Source organism: Podarcis filfolensis, assembly GCF_964270895.1.
Source record: "Podarcis filfolensis genome assembly, chromosome: 5".
Lineage (NCBI taxonomy): Eukaryota > Metazoa > Chordata > Lepidosauria > Squamata > Lacertidae > Podarcis > Podarcis filfolensis.
This window is the reverse complement of record NC_139608.1, coordinates 95498359-95520447: the sequence shown is the minus strand read 5'-3', so window position 1 is coordinate 95520447 and position 22089 is coordinate 95498359. Positions and strand designations below refer to the sequence as shown.

The following is a 22089-nucleotide window of genomic DNA, read 5'->3' as shown; positions in this document are numbered from 1 at the left end:
CTAAAGGGCTACTTTAGATAATATGTTTTTTATATAAGCATTGCATATGTGTGTGTATCGTGCCTCTTTCCTGAAGGAAACAAGTGGTTCTGTGTCTGAGTTACAGGATTTTGCAGAATGTGCATGCCTAGCAGTACTGGCTTTTGCTTTTAGCCCCTCAAAGTGCTCCACAGAGCTACAATGCCAGATTGAAATAAAGCACGACACTTGCATCAACAGGGCAGCGGGGCCAGACTAGACATGCAAATTCCATCCACTTCTGTCAAAAGGGGGAAAGGTTATTATCATTTCCCATGAAAGGAGATGCTCTATCTAGTAGAACAGAGATTCTTCAGTAGTCTATACTCATACCCCTTGATCCAGCTAAATGCTTGTAAACTGGACTTCTTGCTTTCACATTCAGGAGTTAAATTAAGTCTGAATGGACCACTGCTTAACAACTTGGTGGGATCAAGTCTTCAGTGGCTGCCACTGAGCAAATGATTTTGTTGTCCTGAGGCCAGAAATTAGTCATCTGCTGATCTTTATAAATTGCATAAACTTGCCAAGAGAACTTGCAGCCCTTTGCAAAACACATGCCATGCTGAATAGAAGGCTCTTTGTGGACACAGTCCTCCTGTATGCTGCATTTAGTGCCAGAACCATGAATGCCCACTCAATGGTGCTTCTTGAAGAATAGGAGGCCAAAGCAGTGTCTTTTGTCTCTATTTTATAATTTGCCTTTCTTCCATGATAAAAACTTCAGTTTTTCTTAGAATTACGACTCTGCTACATTCTAATCTGAAGGTCTCTTGAGTATCTTACAACCCTATCTAAAATTCCAATGCATGGGTTTTTTTTACAGTTAAATATGACAGTGTGCTATATATTCTGTTCAGCAGCAAACTCTTCAGAGAATTGCATCTAAACCCTAAACAGTATGGAATTTCCTCACATCACCAGACAAATCTGAAAAATATTTGCCTTGTGAAATATTTCCCTTCCAAATTCTAATCTGCCCTACATGGAGTCATGATTCCATCAAAGCTTTCTCTGGCAAGGTATTTAGCAGGAGAAGGGAGGGTCAAGCTCTTTGGGTCTGGTCCACAAAATGATGCACTTGGGAAAGGAATTAAAGAGATCGGTAATTGAGAGTTCTAGGCAGGTTCAAGGATATGAATGCATTATGCTTCTGGCCCCTGCTAGCATTTGTTTCTCTCCAGATTTATAGCTGCTTCATTGCAAATTCTCTTTGGAAACTTCATGTTAGGTCCTAGTACTCAAGATTAACAGAGGCAGAACCATTGGAGGCAAGGGCCAAGTCCAGTAGAAGATGGCTGCTACATAGAGGACAACCGGTAGCAAAGCTGACCAAACAGACAGATGTGAAAACTGGCAGCTAGAGAGAGCAGCAGGTGCTTAGGGAGACTAGGCAGGTAGAGATACTTAAACAGAGTGGCAGGCACCTGTTAGGCTTGACCCGGAAGGATTTATTGCCAGGCCAAGTTAGGAAAAACTAATGAGTTCATTTGTCTCTCAATTAAACTGAATGCTAAGCCAAAATTTGGCTTACTGTGAATGAGTAAATGTGATTTTGGAGAGGAGATTGCAGCTGTTATGCTGCTCCCCAGTTCCTTTCTTGGTGTGCAGTGCTGAACTAAGCAATGATTTGGCTTAGTGCAGGGGCCACCAACGTCTGGCATGGGGGCCGGATAAGGCCCAAGACCCTCGTTTATCTAGCCCGTGGTGACCACTGCCCTCCGCCCCCTGCCGCCGCCTGCTCTTACCAGTGCGCTGCGGCGCGGCACAGGGACCCACTTATGGGTCGGAGGAGCACCGGAAATAGCTTGTGTGCATGCACAGGGCCCTCCTATGCGTGCACAAACGCTATTTCTGATGCTCCTCCGACCCAGAAGTGCACCGGAAATAGTGTGTGCACACATGTATGGGACATGCTCCCCCGCCCTCCGGCCCGCCGCACAATCGTAAGTGGAGACACCGGCCCGAGGCAAGAAAAGCTTGCCAACCCCTGGCTTAGTGTGTTGTCCAAACCTGTGTTCACGGTTTAGCTTCCCCAGATAAATCACAAGACAAACCATTCTGGGAGCCCATGTCTGCTCCTTCATGCTAAGCAAGTCATGGATTGACTTAGCATCATAACACACACACAAAATGGCTGGTGAGCACTTAACACTAAGTCATCTCTGGGAGTTGATTTGCTCATTTGCATTAAACCATGCTTTGCCTTAGCATTCAGTGCAAATGAAGGCAATGACAGCCAGATTAACCCGCTGGTTCCTCCTAACTTGGCTGGGCTAGAAATCTAGGGCTGCTATGCGTCCCGGACATTACCAGGATTTCACATGCGGAATTGACGTCCTGGATCTTAGCCAAGTCAATCAAAAAATGGATCTTCCTAAAACCGGGGTCTTCCTAAAATAAGCTTTCGGGATGTCCTGGTTTTTACTTTTTGAAATATGGCAACCCTATAAAAACCATCCCAGTCTATAAATCCTACCAGTGGCCAGGTGTCCATATTCACGTTCCAGCAGATCCTGACACAAATTTGCATAATTCATCAAGTCTAGCACTCAAAAGGTTTTCTCTTGACAATTTAAGAACGTTTTCTTGGGCCACTGAGAAAGCTTCATGTATCAAAGAACTTTGCCTAAGCAATAACCCAAACCAGATCTCCTTGGTTTATACATTTATACACAAACTTGTATTGGCAGACAATCAGGATGATGTACCTAAATTAATGAAATCATTGATTTAAGTTCTCTTAGGGTTCTTCATGTAATGGTATGCATTGCTAAGTTCCCTGTATTTCAAAGGTGGGGAATCTGTGGTCCCCACGCTGTTTCTGAACAACAAATCCCTTTGTCCCTGGCTATTGGCCATGCTAACTGTGCCAATGGGAGCTGGAGTCTAACAGCCTCTAGAGAGCCACAGGTCGTCCATCCCTGATGCGCTGACTCACTAAAGCATTCTAACGCACAGCATGAGAATTACCAAGAAATTGCTGGCCAAAGCACTGCTGAGCTGCATTTCCATGACGGACATCTTGTCTGCGGAAACGTCTAGGGGAAAGAAAAAAAAAAAAACCCCAGTTTGAAAAAAATTCAACTTGTGAACAGCCCTCAGAAACCTTCCCCAATTCCTGTGGGAAATTCATATGTTTGTGTCATCTTGAGGTCCTTTAACTGAAAATGCTCTTCTAGGGTCTGGAAGGAAAATGTCTAGTATTTTAGGGAAACCCGTAAGAGGTGCTTACGGAAATTTCATTTCCAGAATCCAGAGTGGCTACAAAAGGTCTCTAATCTCTGCTATGATTAAAGGACCACTCACCCAACCTTTGAGATCAGAGATCCACACAGCATATAAATAAACAGGAAACTAGAATATTTGGAGAAGCCTAGGCCAGAACCTTTTCCCCTTACATCTAGCATTCTTTGTAATAATAATAATAATAATTTATTATTTATACCCCGCCCATCTGGCTGGGCCTCCCCAGCCACTCTGGGCGGCTTCCATAGAAACCAAAAATACAGTAAAATATCACACGTTAAAAACTTCCCTGAACAGGGCTGCCTTAAGATGTCTTCTGAATGTCAGGTAGTTGTTTATCACTTTGACATCTGCTGGAAGGGCGTTCCACAGGGCAGGTGCCACTACCGAGAAGGCCCTCTGCCTGGTTCCCTGTAGCTTTGCTTCTCGCAATGAGGGAACCGCCAGAAGGCCCTCGGCGCTGGACCTCAGCGTCCGGGCAGAGTGATGGGGGTGGAGACGCTCCTTCAGGTATACTGGACCGGGGCCGTTTAGGGCTTTAAAGGTCAGCACCAACACTTTGAATTGTGCTCGGAAACGTACTGGGAGCCAGTAGATTAATTAATTATCTATTATTAGGTGTGGAAGAAAATTTCATCATGTGAACACCCCTACCCCACAGCCTGAATGGTACAGCCTAGACATAGGTATATCATTGGGTTGAGAACTTGGCTTTAGGCTGCTTTGCCTCGTGGAGGGACCATTGCTCTCAGGTTCAATGAGCCGCAGGCCCAGGAGCAGTGCTGCTCCTGTTTGCAGAGTGCCTGATATAGGTGTGCAGATTAAGGTCGTTTCCTTCTTAGTGGCTATTTGGTATGCAATATATCCTGCAGGAGCTAATGACCCCTAGGCAAACAGTGCTATCTAAGGGGTGCATCTCGCAGTTAGAGATGCTTCTTGCATTTGTGGATTGCGGCAAAGCTAATAGACTGAAAATGGCCATTGCAGGGTCTCCAATCCCTAGTGAAATTAAGGCCAAGTACATGTAACTCAGCTGGAGGCATTTTCTTCCTGTTACATTTCTTTCCGCCTTCTTCCCCTCTGTCAGTTGCCTACCTTCCCTCTGTGCTGCTAGACAGAAAGTTCAAATAACATGCCTAATTTGCAATAAACATTGCTATCCAATCAAGGTGCAAATGGTAGGGAATGATTCTTCATATTTCCCAGTCCAGATGGGGCAATGCATCCCCCCCCCATCACTTCCATGTGGGACAGCCAAATTCTATTTGATTTAAGCACATGAAAAATCTAAAGTTATTCTGTTGGGAATATTTTCCTGAGTGATGTTCAGGAAACGTGGCGACAAAGGCAGAACAGTTTTGGAGATTCCCACTTTGTCTTCTACATTTAAACAAAATAATGTGCCACTATTGGAAAAGAATATTTCTAAACTTTGTTCTGGCCAAAATATGAGTGTAATCAAAGTTTTCCTTCATGTCTTTTCATATCTCTACATAATAGTGAAAAACTCTCTGGAAGGGATTTTGTGGGTGGATCAATCATGTGTTGTTATAATGATGTCATTTGATTGACAGGTGGCCAACCCCACCTTCTTTTACTTCTTCTTTTTTGCTGTTGTTTCCATTGGTCTGGATTGGAAAAGGAGAGGCAGAAAGGGTGTTTAAAGGGTGTTTTAGAGGGTTTTCCTCAGTTAGAAATTTTCGCTTATGCACGTGGGGCCTGAAATGTAACCCCCTGCATAAGTGGATGGATGTCTGTATACTGATTTAATGTGTAGAAATGTAGACATCTTTGTGACGTTAACATATATGAGAGTGTGCTGGAGGGGAAATAGTTAAGGTTGCACTGACAGGACCCAGGGGGGTGGAGTCAGTGGGTCTATAAAACTAGTTCCGGGAGAAGTTTGTTGGGAGTTGTGGGTGGGTAGTTGGTTGGCTTTCGTGGGTTGGCTGGTTGGGAAAGGCAGTTGGTAATAGAGAGACAGTTAGGGCCGTGGGTTCTTGAGTGTGGGGAGGTAGATGGGATAGAGAGAGGAAAATAAGACTAAGAAAGTAAAGAGCAACAACGTTTGGAATGCTGTAAAAGTTTTGTTTGTGTCTGAAATAAATACCCTCTTCTTCATTAATTGAAAAGCTGACTGAGACTGAAGTGATTTTACCAGGCAGGACCTGGTTGGTGGCAGCAGATTAGTGGTGTATGGGTCAATGGTCCATGAGATGACCGGGGGCTCTGTATGAACACCACAATCTTTATGACTACACAGAAGATGCATAGTGCTAGTTTGGTAACAGAGGCCTTGAAGTCTGTCCCAAGGATTTGGGAATCATGTATTTTGTGGAAAAGGAAATACAATTTAAGCTTTTAGGAGGGTAACCAACCATCATGCCGCATTTGCAAGCTTCACAAGGGCATCTGCTTGTCTAGGAAGCGGTTTATCAATTTGAAAAACACAACACAAATTGGGTGTGCATGTGACCAATTATGCATTGGTGTGCATTTTTGTGTGAACTGAAAACAACAACAGTGAATACCAATTGTTTTCTTTGGATTGATTTCCGTTCTTCACATAGGACCAATAGGCAAACATTGGACATTTCCTTTTCCATTGAAATTCCCAGACATTCTTATTGGCTTGGCACCATTGCTCTTGAGAAATGGGTTTATCTCCCTCCCCAGTTTTCCAGGCCTGTTTCAATCCTATTCACCTTCCCCCTTCCTCCACCAACTGCTTTTAAGTGGAGGTGAGGGTGTAAGAAAAAATAGGGAGGTCTGATCATGCTTCACACATCTATGACTCTTCAGATTTGAAAGTAGACTCAGATTTCTCTGAATCTGCTCTGAGCAGTCGCTTCCTAATATGTCTGCTCCCAATCCATGAAGAATATCGGATTGTAAGTTTCTTTCTTCTACAGCCAGACGTACTTCATGGTTCAATGCCTGAAACTGTTGAAATGAATCAATGCACATTGTTGTTGTTCTTTCTTTCTTTCTTTCTTTCTTTCTTTCTTTCTTTCTTTCTCACCCTTTAAACATTTATTATTCACTATATTGTATCTCCTGAAATACGTTCTAAAAACAAGTGAAAAGAAGTACAGGACATCTGACTATAGAAGAACAATCAAAATCAAATATCATTCTGTACATCACTGTACACTGATAAATTTATTTACATCTCTAAACACTATGCTAATAAACAACTGCCTACGATGAGTTAATTCAGTTTCCTTGTACAATAAAGCCCCATCTGCACTATAAGTTTAAAGCAGTATCATACCATTGTAAGCAGCAATGGCTTCTCCCAAAGAATCCTGGGAACTGTAGTTTGTTACGGGTGCTGAGAGCTGTTAGGAGACCCCTACTTCCTTCACAGGGCTACAGTTCTCAGAGTGTTTTTACAGCCGGTCCCTCTTCCCAGGCAACTATGAGAATTGTAAGGAAGCCATGGCTGTTTAGAGTGGTACGATTCTTCTTTAAATCTATAGTGCGGGCAGGGTGATGGGGGTAAATTTCAGACTCATAGTACCAGAGGGACCTTGTAGGGCATCTACTCCGACCCCTTGCTTGATGCTGGGAATCCAGAGCTGGTGTATTTTTAATGGATGGCTGCCCAAACTCTGCTAACTCTGCCCAAACCTTCAACAAGAGAGAGAACTGTCAAAGGCACTTCCTAATTCTGGAAGAAATGGAACCATCTCAGCCTGGTATGGAGAACCTATTGCAGAATGCGAATTTGCATGCAAGAAAGGAGTCCCACCTCTTTGCCTGTGTTCCTGTTGGGTAGTATCTGGAACAAGAGATCCCATCCCAAGCACAGTAAGGATCCCTTGCGAGGCAGCAGTCAGCGCAGGCTGTTCCATACATGTCACACTGGTGGAACTTCAGTTGTGCAACGGCGGATTCAGACCCAACATAAATTTGTTGCTGTAAGGAAAGCACCAATATTAGGAGAATGTTGGAAGCTCCTTCTGTTGAGCCATAACAGCCAGTCCCCAGAGTTCTATAGCATGGTGGAAAAGGACCAAGAAACAAAGCCTATTTAGGGAACCTGTTCTCCTTGAAGGAGCAACGACACCCTCAAAGTGTAACTTAGCTTTGGTGTAGGAAAACAAGAGGGAAGAGGCAATACAGGGCCTGCACACCCTCCAACATTTCTAAGGAAAGGCAGGACATTCTGGGATCAAATCAGAAGCCAGGACGGCTTCTGTAAATCCGGGACTGTCCCTGGAAAATAGGGGTACTTGGAGGGTCTGGTTCCTGTGTTTCCCTAACTTAGGAGCTGGCTTTGGCCTCTCTCTAGGGCAGGGTGGGGCAGTTCAGGCTGACAGAACGGTGTCTTGCCTAAGCTCATCTTGGTCACCTGCACATCAGCATATCATCTTCAGACCCCCCCAGAGAGATTTCCATTTTGTGGCCATGCTAGAGTATGCTGGAACCACGGAAATGCTTTGATACGATGCCATGATATATATATTAAGGGAGATAGACTACAGAGTCTGACCATTTTGCCTTAAAACACTTAAACCCTCAGGTTTCTTCAGTGAGCCGTGTTGCATTTATCAGCTACTGCATTTTCATCAAGTTCCCATTTCTCTCATGAATCAGGATGGCTGCTTGCTTACTTTGCAGCCGATGTGGGACACAACATTTAAAACAGCTTAAGACAAGTGGGGGGCAGGGGGATACATCTGAATATTTCATAGGGAAACAGTGCATGAGAATGTCTTGATATTCAAAATTCCAGCATCACTCCATGGAAACTCATTTTAGATGGCATATTAAGTCACACCATGGTAGCAATGACATTTTATTATCAACACAGAGGCATTCTCCCTCTTTCTGAAGTGAGGGGAAAGACGGCAACAGCAGCCATAATGATCAATGCCAGTAAAAATATGATGCTGTGATCCTAATTTTATTTAATGAAATTATGCTGGTTTTTAAAATGTTTACATTTAGGATTGCCTCCTTAAGCACATTTTGGTTGGCCTAATAAAGGTATTGCCCTAATATGGATTATTATTATTATTCATTGTGCTGTGGGCCAACATTGCGACCCTAACTTTTTATGTACCCCAACAATGCGGTGTGTTTATCTTCTGCATCCACACTTTGGAGATTCTCAACTCCTGTAGAGTCGTGGGTTGCTCCTGAGCATGCCAGCCTAGCACAAAGGCTGCAAAGGTGTTGAAATGAGACCAGAGCAGGGAATATTGAACTAATACTGCAATGCAGACAATGAGGAGAGGAGTACACACACAACTCCTTGCATCTTAGTCTGGGATTCTGAGTCTTCCTCTCCAGCTCTTTTCCAGACTGTTGCCTCAATCTATTGACAGGTAAACCCGTCCGGCTTACTGGTAATTCCATCTTTATCAGTTTTCTTCAACAGGCTTGCCCTCTCAATAAGAATGGGGCTATAGAGATCTGTGAAACACCTATAAGATAATCATCTTGCTTATCTAAGTTATTTTTGCTTCCAACGTCCTTTCACTTTCTTCAAAAATTCTTTTAGTCATTTCGCCAGAGCATGACTCTCAAAATTCGCTCTGAATTTTGCTTCATATGAAACTCAGTGGGAATTCTCATTTATACATGGTATACATGATCACAGTCCTGAGTCATGTAGTCTTATACACAGAGCAACACTCACCCTTTTGGAAGAAATCTCCATGGATATAACAGGAGCTGGCACCTGAAAGTAAATAATTTTCTTTTATTTAGGAAACAGACCAGCTCTGTAGATAACACACACACACACACACACACACACACACACACACACACAGTGAAGTTGAGATAGATAGATAGAATGATTAACAAAATGTTTATTATTTATCTATTTATGAAGCTTCTGCATTCATCAGTAGCTCTGATAAAAATGAAAGGGTGCTGTTGCCAAGGCAGCAGTTACAGAGCTTTGAGGATGGAAAGGCTTCATTTGCTAAAGATAAGTGATGGTGGTACTGTTCTCCATTTGGCGTCAAATGTGTCCAGTGTGTACATTCAGAAGTTATCCCTCTGTGCTTACATCGTAGGATCAGTTGGCATCTCTGTTGCAGTTATTGGTAAGTCTGACAGGCTGCGGTTCTCAGAACTGAGGTTTTTGGCAACTGGTTGTTCCCTGTTTTTTGGACAAAATAGCAGATTTCTGGTTTCTGAAATGTGTGTGAAGGTCAGAAGTAGTCTTACCTACATAGTGGACATCACAGTAGTGTATATATTGCTTTAGTGATTAACAAGTTCTGATGCATTTGTAACTATATTTTGACAGAGAATGAAAAGCACTGGAGTTATTCACAGGTGCTCTACCAATGTTGCTGAATATTCTGTTCCACAAAGTATAATAATAACCTGGACATCATCATCTCATTGTCTGGGAGACAGGGATTATGACGCATGGTGTAGAGACATGGATTTCTGAAGAAAGAAAACCAGAAGAGGAGAGCAACAAAGCATTCAAAGCAGCGGTGTAGCGTGGGTTGTCAGCACCCGGGGCAAGGCAAGTAATTTGCGCCCCCTAACCTGCCGCCGCTGCCAGCTTCTTGCTGCTGCCTGGGCTGGGGTATTTACGGTAAGGTAGCCACGGCGGCGGCGGCGGGTCCGTGTCAGGTGAACTGAGGCGAGTTGCCGCTGGCGCTGCCGCCCAAACGACGCCGCTTGCCCGGAGGAGGAGGGCAGAGAGGCGAGGAAAATGCAACATGGCCCAGCAGCAGCAGCAGCGGCGGGGCTGTGAGGAGGGGCTGCCTGGCGCGCCCTCCGCGGTCTGACGCGTGGGGACCGTGGCGAGCGCTGAGAGCCGCTGCCTGCTGGACACCTTCAGCCCGGACGCACGCACAGCTCGTCGGTTCCGCAAGACATGGGGCTCTGCTACAGCCTGCGCCCGAGGCTCTTCGGCGACTCCGGAGGCTGCGAGCGCGCGCCCCCAGATGTTGCGCCTGGTGCGGCCGGCCCCCCTGCACCCCCCACGCTACGCCACTGATTCAAAGGAGTGGTGAGGGTTGCCCTTGGGATGATTATCACCTGGTGGGAAACAAGAAGGCACAGGAACATGGAGGCCGTGCCACTGACAGCTTTCTCAGACCACCAGTGTCTTTCATAGAATCAAAATTCTAATGATCTCAAGTAGGAAATGTTTTTGGCTATTTACATGGCAGTTTTGTGTTGGAGCTCAGGCAGAAACCATAATCGAAACCATATATTACAACAATACACTGCAGCTTGGTGTGCCTTTTCATCATCATCATCACCACATTATTATTACCACCACCACCACCATCATCATCATCTCCAGGACAGTTGTTAAAGTCAATCCTAGAAGCTGCATTGGCTTCCCCCAATTCTTCCCCATACCCCCCAAACATTGCAAAATTCAGCAGTTTTCATAGTCACAGTCCATACACTCTACTAGGGAAAATGTCTTGGTTGGAATGATTTTCAGTTTTATACCGAAACACAGTCCAGTACAATGTTACCAGTGCAGATGATACAAAGGCTAATTTATAGGCTTTATGGCTGAAATTCTGTGCTCATTCAGGGCACTTAAAACTTATTTACCCCAATGAGCTTTAAGTAGCCTCATGTGTGTGCAGGACTCTCTGCGGTTTGGTGGATATGAAGTCAGACCGAAAAGAATACCTTACTTTGAACACTTGCAGCTCTTCAAGAATCACTTCTTCCATCGATTCTGTGTCCTGGTTGTAAATTGTAATGACTTTCAGTACAATCCCATTATCTGCAGTTGAGTTTCAGAGAGAGAGAGAGAGAGAGATTGAGAACTCGGGACTGGTAACCATATTTATTTGTACACCAGTAAAGTACAAAATGCTTCCAAACAAATATGACCAAAAGAATTCTGAAGGGAAATAGAATATGATTTTTCACCCACTCTAAAATATGAAAATACAAATGGCCAGAGACACATGAAAAAGGCAAAGTTTTCTTCCTCCCATCTGTGAAGTAGATTTGGCTGAGAGAGAGAGAGGCCCAATATGACCCCAAAGGCTTCTGGCTGAGTGGAAATGGGACTTTCTCTTCCTACCCCAGCTCAGAAAAATCATTTGACAGCTCTGTAATGTAGGTCACTCATGAATATCCTACAAAAGCAGACCCTCCAAGTGTCCCTATTTTCCAGGGACATCCCTGATTTACAGAAGCCATTCCATTTTCTGATTTGATCCCAGAATGTCCCACTTTTCCTTAGGACATCCCTATTTTCATTGGAGAAATATTGGGGGTATGGAGGTATCCAACTCCCGAGCCATCTGAAGGGAAGTTTTTTAATGTTTAATGTTTTATTATGTTTTGTATATGTTGGAAGCCAAGCAGAGTGGCAACCCAGTCAAATGGGTGGGTTATAAATAGTAAAGTTTGTCTTCTTCTTATTATTATGGAATAGGATGTTCCTATTTTCATCAGAAAAATGTTGGAGGGTATGCAAAATGTGAGGTGGCAACTCTGCTACAGCCATGCAACTGAATTTGTGGCAAAACTGTGATGTGAACTGGTGACCTTCCTGACTGACCAGTATCATTGATGGTAACAAAATGGCAACAGCATATAACAGGCTTGTATTATTATTATTATTATTATTATTATTATTATTATTATTATTATACTGACCTATACCCGGAGGTCTCAGGGCAGTTCACAGAATAAAATCAAAATATAAAACCCCAAAATACAGCTCTAGGATTATTTGACACAGGCAATTATCCTAAAAGTCTTAGGAACAATGTCACCAGAGTGGTTTGAAGATCACAGCTAAGGTCCCTTTACAAGAAAGGAGTTGTGGAAGACAGCAGACTTCACCGCTTCTAAAAAACTTTTAGTTAGAAAACACAGCAATAAATCTTCAAACTGAGAAAATGGCCCCATTTAGAAGTCTCCTGCGGAAGGAAAGGCCTGAGGATGAAAGAATTCTACCCCAGCAAAGAGCGGACTGAGTTTTAAAGTAATTGGACACTAAAGTGATCTGACAAGCGTTTAAACTAAGTTACTCCCTCACAACTCACAGCATGCAAGTACTCAATAAATCGGAATCATGCCCAGAATTCATACTGCACAACTTCCAACAATTTGTTCAAGTGCAGAGCGGAGAAGCCACATCTCAGCTAAATCGAGACCTCCAGAACATCTGGCATGAGGGACCCCAGGAGCCAAGGCTGGAGGAGGGCAGTGAAATGAGTAGCCAATTGCCCAATGGCCATGATGACAGAAGTGTGGCCCTGCCCGTCACAAGGAATGATATCTGAAGAATACTAGCCTCATTGCTGGGCAACGGACATGCATGCCCTAGTACAGGGGTGGTGAACATGCGGACCTCCTAAGTTCTGGGACTCAAATGGCCACTATCCCAAGGCAGCATGGCCAATGGCCAGGTAACACAGGAGTTATAGTACTACAAAATCTGGAGGGGCACAGGTTTGTGATTTTAAATCTCTCACCCAAGAGTACTTGCCCCCCAACCTGGATCTTAGGCATCCAGGGAATTCTCTCTCTCTCTTTTTAAATATACCATATCTTTTCCTTTAACCAAAATACAAAAAATCCCAAGAAGTGAACATTGACTAGGGAGAAAGCAGAGCGTGAGCATCAGCTGGGAGCCAGAAATTCAGGCCTGCAGGTAGCTAGGCCAAGGAAGACTGCTCAGAGTTCACTTAAGTTCATGGAAGCTGAGTTGGGGAAGAAAAGAAGGGGAAGTGGGTGCTTTTAACCCCTTCTCTTTCTTTTTCATTTACCTGTCCCAATAAATAAGACATCGTATTGCCCGTCTTCTGCTTCCACTCTGTCTACGACTATTTGTTTGAGGTTGTATTTCCCATCCGTCTTCACAAGGACTGGTCTCTTATGAACAGGCCTAACCGACTGATACATCAGTGGGTGACTCCTAGCAAAACGGATTGCTTCATCCGGATAGTCTTTGGTGCTCACGTACATACCTCCATTCACTTTGCTGGCACACTAGGAAACACAAAGTAGATTACAGTTATGATGCTGATAGCCGTCCATGGAAGAACATGGAGCTAGTAAAAGGTGGGTCCTGCTTTATTTTGTAAGATTAAGGCTGCTCCCGTATACACATTTACTAAGGTACAAGCATCACTGGACAGATTGGGACTCACATGCACTGCACAGCATCCAGATTCTGGCTAAGATCAAATGATATATTTTGCAGTAAGCATTGCAGTTTGAGAAAATACATGGAATAGATTAGATTTCTAGGTTTTTTAAAAAGGAGTGGATAGAAAGTTGCAACTGTGAACTTGTGATCACTTTGGAAGTTGGATAATGCCAAAGCTGGGGGAAAAATGTAGACAACAAAGCAGCTACAGAACTTGAAGATTGAGGGATTTGTTCCGACCTGTGGAGAGCAATGATGCGTTTCAACGACTTTCCCTTGAAATGTAACTTCTCTAGCAGTCTGTCTCTCAAATGGCTTTCTAAACATCTCTTCTCCAAAAAGTGTACAATAGTTGATGGGACAGATTTAAAACAATATTGTTAAGAGTTGTGGTGCCAGGGTTTGTGGGTGAAAGGCTCCCTTAAATCCCTGGGCCTCATAGGTGTTAGAATTTAATGAATGCTTGGAGAGTTAAACTGGAGGTCAGACTCTGAATAGCTGGACTCAGCTTCGTGTGTTCAGGAGATCGCCTGGGGGATGGGCCATTAACAAAGGCAAAGATGGACCATTGGCAAACTAAAGACTCTGTGCCAGCTGGCAAATGGGTTGAGCCCCTCCCCGAGCTCTGGGATGGTTCACAGAGACAAAGCAGAGTGGAGAGTTTAGGATTGCCATTGGGGATGATGTGGGCTGGAGGAAAATAGTTGCAGTCTGTAAAAATGCGGCAAGCTGGAGAGAGGTTGAGCCACATCTGGAGTCTTTTTGAATCCAAGGCTGCTGTGGCCATGGCAGAAGTCAGACCCTCTTGGAGTGTAATGCTGGGAACCCCTCTATCCTAGGCTCAGGTATGTGTGCAAATAAACCATATATCATAAAGGCACCACAGTCTCCACAGTGCCTCATTTCCAAAGGAAACCTGAATCCTTAATAAGTGCTTGGAATCTCGCAGAGCTCGGAGATCGGGGTGCCGTGCACCAATAAATTATATCGGTCTGATAGAAAAAAAAAGATGTTAAGTGTTCCATTTCTTCAAACATGCAAATGCTAATGCTGTGGTTTTTTTTAAAGAAAAGAATCGGTCAGCAATATTTGATTCCAATCCCTAGCTTAATTTCCTTTGATTTACACCCATAGCCTTGCAAAAGACAGATGTGCTGAGTGAGCACCCCTCAGAGCTATAGCACATGCCAGTGTTTCTATCCTCACCCTAAACATCTTATAAAATACAACCAGGGGGTAGGATTCAGCCCCAGCCATGCATGCCAACATTTTGTCCTGCAAGAGAGGGGTACTGCTATGGAACTCCTTTCTGCACATCAGGAAAGTAGAAGATTATACATCAGCAATTTGATGTTTGCTTCTAAGGCAGAGGAAGCTGTCGACCCCCAGACACTGTTGGAATCCCAACTCCCATCAGCACCAGCCAGCATGTTCAAGAGTCAGGGGCAAGAGGAGTTGCTGTCACAAGTTTAAGTTCACTAACTGTACTAAAATAGGCACGTTTTTATCCTGAAAAGGAAGCTTTAAATTACTCGATAGAAGTAGCTCCTTATAGAGTCTTCTGTTCAAAAGTTACCTTGTGCACTTTAATTAGAACCATTTAAGGTTTTTGCTAGAAATATTTCAGTAATCATTTATTTCCTACATGGCTGTTGAAAACAGTGTGGTTTTAAGAGATGGTTCAAGCCCAGCCACAGTAGCAGGCTCTCCCTATTTAAATTGGATTTTCAATCAATAAAGTGAAATAAAATACTCTTTATGTTTACTGGAAACATTCAGTCTCAACTTGCGGCAGGGGCTGTAATTGACTCTAATAAACTCCTGCACTTGTCAAATGGGGCAGTGTTTATTTTCTTTTCCCTGGGTCTTGGCTATGCCCTGACGTATTTGCTCAGCCTCGGTTTTGAAGTGCATTTTCTAATCAGCCAGCAGTGGGATTTTCATCATAAAAGGCGTCACATGTGGCTTTCAAGCAGGAGCTCGGACGTCTGGTTGCAAATGAAACAGAAATGCCAAATCCTGTTGAAAAGTTCCAGCTTGAGCAAGATTTGAGAATGTATCATTTAGATGGATTTAAAACAAAATGTTTGAAAAAAATATGTGTAAATCGCTTCAAGGCTAACTTAGGCCATCGGCACATTTTGGGCAGGGGTTTTATTATTCTTTGGGGTTGCTTTGTAGTGCTGCATTTGAAAGCGCCATGCTGGGCATTAAGCAATTAAGCCGACTGTTTAGAGAGATGCCAACAGCAACAGGGGAGGCTCTGCGAAGCTCTAGCAGGGATTTGCCTTAGAATGAATCAATGTTTAAGATCCAGTGCAGTGCTGTGCGGTCACTGGACTAAAGGGGGACAGGCTAGTCCCCTAAATGTTCCCAGTAAATTAGAGTATTAAAGTATCAAAGCCTGGTGCCTTCTTCGCAAAGCTCAAGAAGCTTCTGCCTGGCTTAGGGAGGCAGGCGCGATGCTCCAATGGGCTCCAAGAGCCCTCCCATCTCCTCCCCAAAGCACTCCTGTCTTTGGGAAGCAGGCAGCAGGGATCTAGCATTCTGTCAGAAGCCTGCACCCTCCTTCCCAAAGCCTGGGAAGCTTTTGCCCGGTTTAGGGAGGGAGGTGTGATGCCCCCACACACGATGTTGCTCCCCCCATATCACCCTCACAACCTGGCACCTCCGGCCCTAACTGTTCCCCTACAAAAAAAATCATTGCATGCCACTGATCCAGTGGCACAAATACCATTTCCCCCTGTTCATTTGCACCAAGTCTCTGCTTACTCAAAGGAGAGGTGTTCTGACTGAGAAGGCAGTTGCTGCAGTGGAATTTTAACTGCCAGAGGAACGCGGCCAAAATAAGTAAGTTAAGGAGTGTGCAGTCATCCTTTCCTAAGTCAAAGTATTTTATGTCCTGTTTCCACTTCCAGGTTTGCAGCCAAGAATTCCCTTAACTACACCCAGTGTCATGATAGAAAGGGAGAGAGCCCCATGTAGATGTCCCCCATCTCAGCCAAGCCCTAGTCACCCACAACATCTAGGAGCTCTGACAGGCCCCTCCATATCAAACACCATGCCAGGTTAGAACAGAGGCAGGGCAGAGCGTGGAGGGACCTCTGCTCTAGCTACATGCGGAGAAACTGGCTTCTGCTTATGGACCTTCCTTTCTGGGCCAGGGAAAGGGCATATCTCACCTAGGATCTCTACCAGCAGGAGTCCCACTGATATGGAGCAGGTTTTGCCCCCTCCAGAAGCAAGCTCCAAGTGCAATGAATGGCAGCCCTTTGTTCATATGGGGGAAAGCAAAGAGGGATGACTCACCTTACAGCGAGTCATCTGGAGAGACTGGGGAATTATGTTAGAATGTTGTTTATTGATCATAGCTCGGCTTTTAATGCCATCCTTCCGGACATTCTTATCAAAAAGCTGATGGCACTAGACCCTTCTTCTACCATCTGTGACAGGATTAAAGACTTTCTGAGGGATTGGACACAAACAGTAAGGATTGGGCCTGTTACATCTACCTCCCTGAAGCTCAGCACTGGCACCTCGCAGGGATGTGTGCTGAGTCCCTACCTGTACTCGTTGTATACATATGACTGTATTTCATCTGATCCATCCACTGTAATTATTAAGTTTGCAGATGATACTACCACAATGGGTCTAAATACACGTGGAGATGAATCAGCGTACAGGGAGGAGGTTCAAAAAGTATCTACATGGTGCTTAGAGAATAACTTGCACCTAAATATTAGCAAGACAAAGGAGATGGTGTTGGACTTTTGGAGGAAGAGAGGGGAATTAGCCTGTTGTATATCGGGGGGTTGTGTGGAGAGAGTTTCTTCTTTTAAATACCCGGGAGTTTACCTTAGTGAAGACCTCACTTGGAAAAACAATAGAACTCAGGTGGTTAGGAAGCCCCAACAGAGACTCATTTTTTCAGCGTCTTGTGAAAGAACAACATTAAACAACAATTGATGACCTCCTTCTACTGGTCCACAATAGAAAGTGTCCTCTCATATTGTATCACAGTGTGGTACATTGGCTTGACAGCCACGGACAGAAAGTCTTTACAGAGGGTGGTGAACACAGCACATGATATCACGGGCTGTCCCCTGAGCCCGCTATATGACATCGCAAGGGATTGTTGCCTTAGGAGAGCGAGAAAAATTCTCAGGGACGATTCACACCCCGGCCAGCACCTCTTTAATCTTCTACCCTCGGGCAGGAGATATAGAAGTATAATCAGTCGTACCAACAGGCTAAAAAACAGTTTCTATCTGTGGGCTGTTAGGCTGCTGAACGGAAAATAATATAGTGCAACTGACTTTCGGGGTTGGTGTGTTGTGCGACAAGCACACAGAGTGCAATGAGATTGAATGTTTTGGGGGGCTCAGTTAATTTCATCATACACAGCTTGTACATTGACAATAAAGGTATTATTATTATTGAAGTCAGAGGTGTGTTAATGGGCCCTAAACCGACCAACTGCCCCGGCAACTTCAGTTCTTATCTACAAGATTTGTCTGTTTTTTGTTTCAACGGTACTCTATTTTATGACATTTGGGGGATGGAGAGGAACCTCTCTCACTTACTGATCCAGGCCTTGGATATGGCACTTTCCCTTCATACACAGACCAGTGATATTCAGGTCCCTCTTTATGAGCATATGGTCCATTGAAAGCTGCCCGGATGCTAGCCATGTGATAGACACATATAGCATATCCTCGGAATATGTTGCTGCAAAACAAAAATCAAGAAAGACTCTGGTAACCTCATGTTCAGATTACTGCAATACACTTTACATAGGACTTTCCTTCACGGCAGTGCAGAAGCTGCAGCTGGCACAGTGTGTCACTAGAGGGCTGTGCAGGGTGTACCGACCATAACACACCAATTGTCCAAGAATGTCATTGGCAACTGATATGCTTCTGGACCCATTTATATGCTGACATATAAAGGTCTGAACAAATATTTGAAGTGGCGTCTCTTCCAGTATTTGTCAGTCTGGATGTTAAGATCTGCAATGATCTCTCCAATGAGTGCTATCTCTTGGGACCTTCTCTGTGGTGGAGTCCCTTTCCTTGAAGATGCACCCAACATTTCAATGTTGAGTTTTCATTGCCAACTTGAGAGGTACTTATTCACCCAGGCCATTGGGATACTCTTGTACTTGGGCCTGGGTATTACTATTGATTTGGTCTGCTGCTATCATGGTATTATGGGTAAAAAACCTGAAGAAACGGGTTCTTAAATTGTATCGTATGTTACAAATGCAATCACAATGGTTGCATTTTTGTGCTTGTTTTATTGAAATATTGTAGCCCACCCTGTGATCAGTTGATGAAGGGCAGTTGCTAAATAAATACTTTCTATTCTATGTCCAAGTCCCAGTCCACTATGTCGATTGACACCTCAGAAAATATATCTAACCAGACCCTCTCATTTGCTAATATGGCATACGGTGTTTTCACATTCACCATAAAGCAGGTTCCTCAAAATGTATCCATCTTCCATCTAGGGGGGCTACATCACAATTGCTTACCTTGTAGTGTTGAAGAGTCCGAATATCACGGGGTTTTTGTTATCCCGAGTGTGGAGCAAAAAGACGTCCTCTGCAAAGTGGAGGCATGTTGCTGGTTAAGTATGAATAAACCATTTATGGAAGAAAGTAGTCTTAGTGACTGCTTATAAAACCTAGTAAATGAATAGGTTTACATTCTTATTTCTGTCTCATCACCACTGACACACAGGGCCATTATGGATGTCATGGCAAATCACAATTGAACACAACCAGAACAAGCTGCCATGTGTCTTCCCTCTTCTCTCCTGATATGAATGTGAGGACAAGTTGAGAAGGTTTTGCTTCTGTTTGTGATTGTCCACAATTTAGCGCTACACCAGACGTTTTGTTGTAGCAGTCAACTTTACGATCAATGGTTTCAAAAAAACTATAGTTAAGATTAGCCACAAGTTCCTGGGTCTGGATGAAACATCAAGGTGCGCACTATGAATCATAGAGTTGGAAGAGACCACAAGGGCCATCGAGTCCAACCCCCTGGCCAGGGTTCAAATCCCCACTCAGCCATGAAGCTCACTAGGTGACCTTGGACCAGTCAATATCCCTCAGTCAGGCTGCCGTACCTCACAGAGAGAAGAGGACAGCCAGTCACAGCACCTTGAGGAAAAGGTGGCATATAAGTGTAATAAACCAATAGTTAATTTTTTTAAAAAATAGAAGGAAAGAATCTGTTTTCCTCATGGCTGTGCCAGAGGAGGAAAGGGTTGGTGTGAAGCATAAAAGGCCAATGCAAATTTTGACTCATTCTCAACACGATAAACCATGTTTCATCATGATGCTCAAAGTCCCTAAGTTCATAGGAACTTAGCATAAGATTAGTGATACCAGTCAATTACGCACAGCTGTGAATCTGCATGAGTTTACAATGGGCTGTGTCTTCCACCTACGCAGAAGCAGGAAGCTCACCTAGCTCATCAAAATGTGTGTCGATTCCATTCATTCCTGGCACAGAGCAGATCAACCTGGTTTTGAGGAAAGTGGTCCATTTATTCACCAGCATCCGTTGTCCACCCATGTCATTCTGGAGAGGACGGAACAAGAGAAGACAAACACAGGGACAGGTTAGACGTGTTGTGTTCTCCTGCTATCGGAGGGGAAATTTTGGATCACAACTTTGCTGCTACGAGTAGATTTGACACTTCCAGTGTGTATGAAGACTTTATGGCTTTAACACCAAGGCAGCCTTTTTTCTTCCCTCACTTGCTTTGCATAGTATCCAACATGATGAAGAGTTCTGGAGAATCTCAAAACCTGCTCAGTATTTTGTGATTTTTTGGTTGGTCCTAATAAAGATCTTTCCCTATAGCGAATACACCCCCTTTTTTTCTTATGTCCTACAGTGACCTCCTTTGCTTTTTATATAGCTTACATTATTACTCCAGAGTCTACATTTTATCTAAACTATCAAAGCACTCATTAAAAGCTATAGTTTGGTAAGAATTTTTTAATGAAAACCATGCCAATAACAAGTTTTAACTGTCTAGATATTATTAATCCCTTTCCGATTACTCAATTTTGGCACATCCGTGAAGCAAATATGCTAGCCAGTTAAATTCTTTGTTTTATTAATCACCCTTAGCATTAGTTCAGTGAGATTAAGAAATAATGACCCTCACATTTGTTTATTTCAGACTCGAGTTACTTTATGGAACTCATTCTGAGGCAGATGGTCTGGGTGCTGTAATCCTAAAGTAAAAAATCTTGTATATAATGACTACAGTTACTAATTACCCTCCTTTCCTAAGGGTGCAAAGAAACATTTCCCTCTCTCCCCAGGGCCGAGCTATAAAATCATGCCTGTTCTGCAAATCTGCATTGAAAGCTGGCTATGAATGGTGCTGACTTGCCCTATTCTGTGACAGGTCTTGTGATTTTTTTAAATTTAATTTTTAACGTTAATATAGTGTTGAATGAATGGTTGAGCTTCTAGACTGGCTATTTATTGAGCGTCCATGTTGATATGCTGACACAAAACCTGTGGGGAAGTTATCCACCCCCATCATTCAGCCTGGACACTGAGATCCAGCGCCAAGGGCCTTCTGGTGGTTCCCTCACTGTGAGAAGTGAGGTTACAGGGAACCAGGCAGAGGGCCTTCTCGGTAGTGGCGCCTGCCCTGTGGAATGCCCTCCCAGCAGATGCCAAGGCAATAAACAACTATTTTACTTTTAAAAGACAACCGAAGGCGGCCCTGTTTAGGGAAGTTTTTAATGTCTGATGCTGTATTGTTTTTAATATTCAGTTGGAAGCCGCCCAGAGTGGCTGGAGAAACCCAGCCAGATGGGCAGGGTATAAATAATATATTATTATTATTATTATTATTATTATTATTATTATTATTATTATTCTGCTTATTGAATGTTCCCAATATGTTCATGCAGAGATTATACGACATTCCAACTAGTGGTTCGTATGCCAAACTTTCTGAGGGAATTTTCCCTCCTTGTTCTTATCTTTTTTTTTTTTTTGCAGTTAGAAAAGTGACATTTATGAGATTCTGTGCATATTTACATAGAGGTATTTCCCACTGTTTAACCAAACCTTCTTTTGCAATCCTACGGACATTCATTGAGAAGGAAGTATCATTCATTTGCAGTGGCACTTGCATTTGAGTAAACATGCGCAGGACAAGGCTGGGAAGCTGCAACCCCAAGCACATTTATGTAAAAGCAAGTTGCGCTGAAATAAATTGGACTCTCCACTAAGAAAACATGATTAAGATCAGGTGTGGTGGTGGTGGTGGGATCTCCAAAGCATGCAAAGCTCTTTTGGTTTCTTCTATTGGGCTTAATGCTGAGCTTTTGTAATTTTATTTTCCCTCAACAGAAGCTCTGAGTTAAATTTAGGAAAACATACACACACACAAGATAAGGCGCAGACCAAAATTTTGCATGCGGCCTGCCACTCAAGTGACTGTTTTCTTTCCATACCCGTTTCTCTTGATCCCTTTTATGTTTCTCCTCAAGTTTTACTTTATGCCACTCAGTAGGGAATGAACTCTACAGATGCAGCTCATTGCTGAGCTATGCCAGAACCACAGTTAGGTGGGTGGTCACAACCATCTCCCACCCTGTCTGTGGACAAGGGGCTCTTTAATATGGAGCCAGGAAGAAAGTCAGAATTCAGTCTTGGATG

The 22089-nt window shown here is 43.7% G+C and overlaps 1 protein-coding gene across 2 annotated transcripts in view; it reads right to left on the bottom strand.

Annotated features, from left to right (window-relative positions):
- Positions 1–22089, bottom strand: part of SEMA3E (semaphorin 3E) — a 162644-nt gene that overhangs the window by 5559 nt on the left and 134996 nt on the right. For both annotated transcript variants that reach the window (XM_083615600.1, XM_083615601.1), the window contains exons 8-15: positions 19863–19977; positions 18921–18990; positions 17971–18115; positions 13005–13227; positions 10908–10999; positions 8918–8959; positions 7022–7188; positions 2992–3059 (exon numbers count right to left, since the gene is read on the bottom strand). In XM_083615600.1, coding sequence (XP_083471726.1) covers positions 2992–3059; positions 7022–7188; positions 8918–8959; positions 10908–10999; positions 13005–13227; positions 17971–18115; positions 18921–18990; positions 19863–19977 — 922 coding nt within the window. The remainder of the gene's footprint in view (positions 1–2991; positions 3060–7021; positions 7189–8917; positions 8960–10907; positions 11000–13004; positions 13228–17970; positions 18116–18920; positions 18991–19862; positions 19978–22089) is intronic.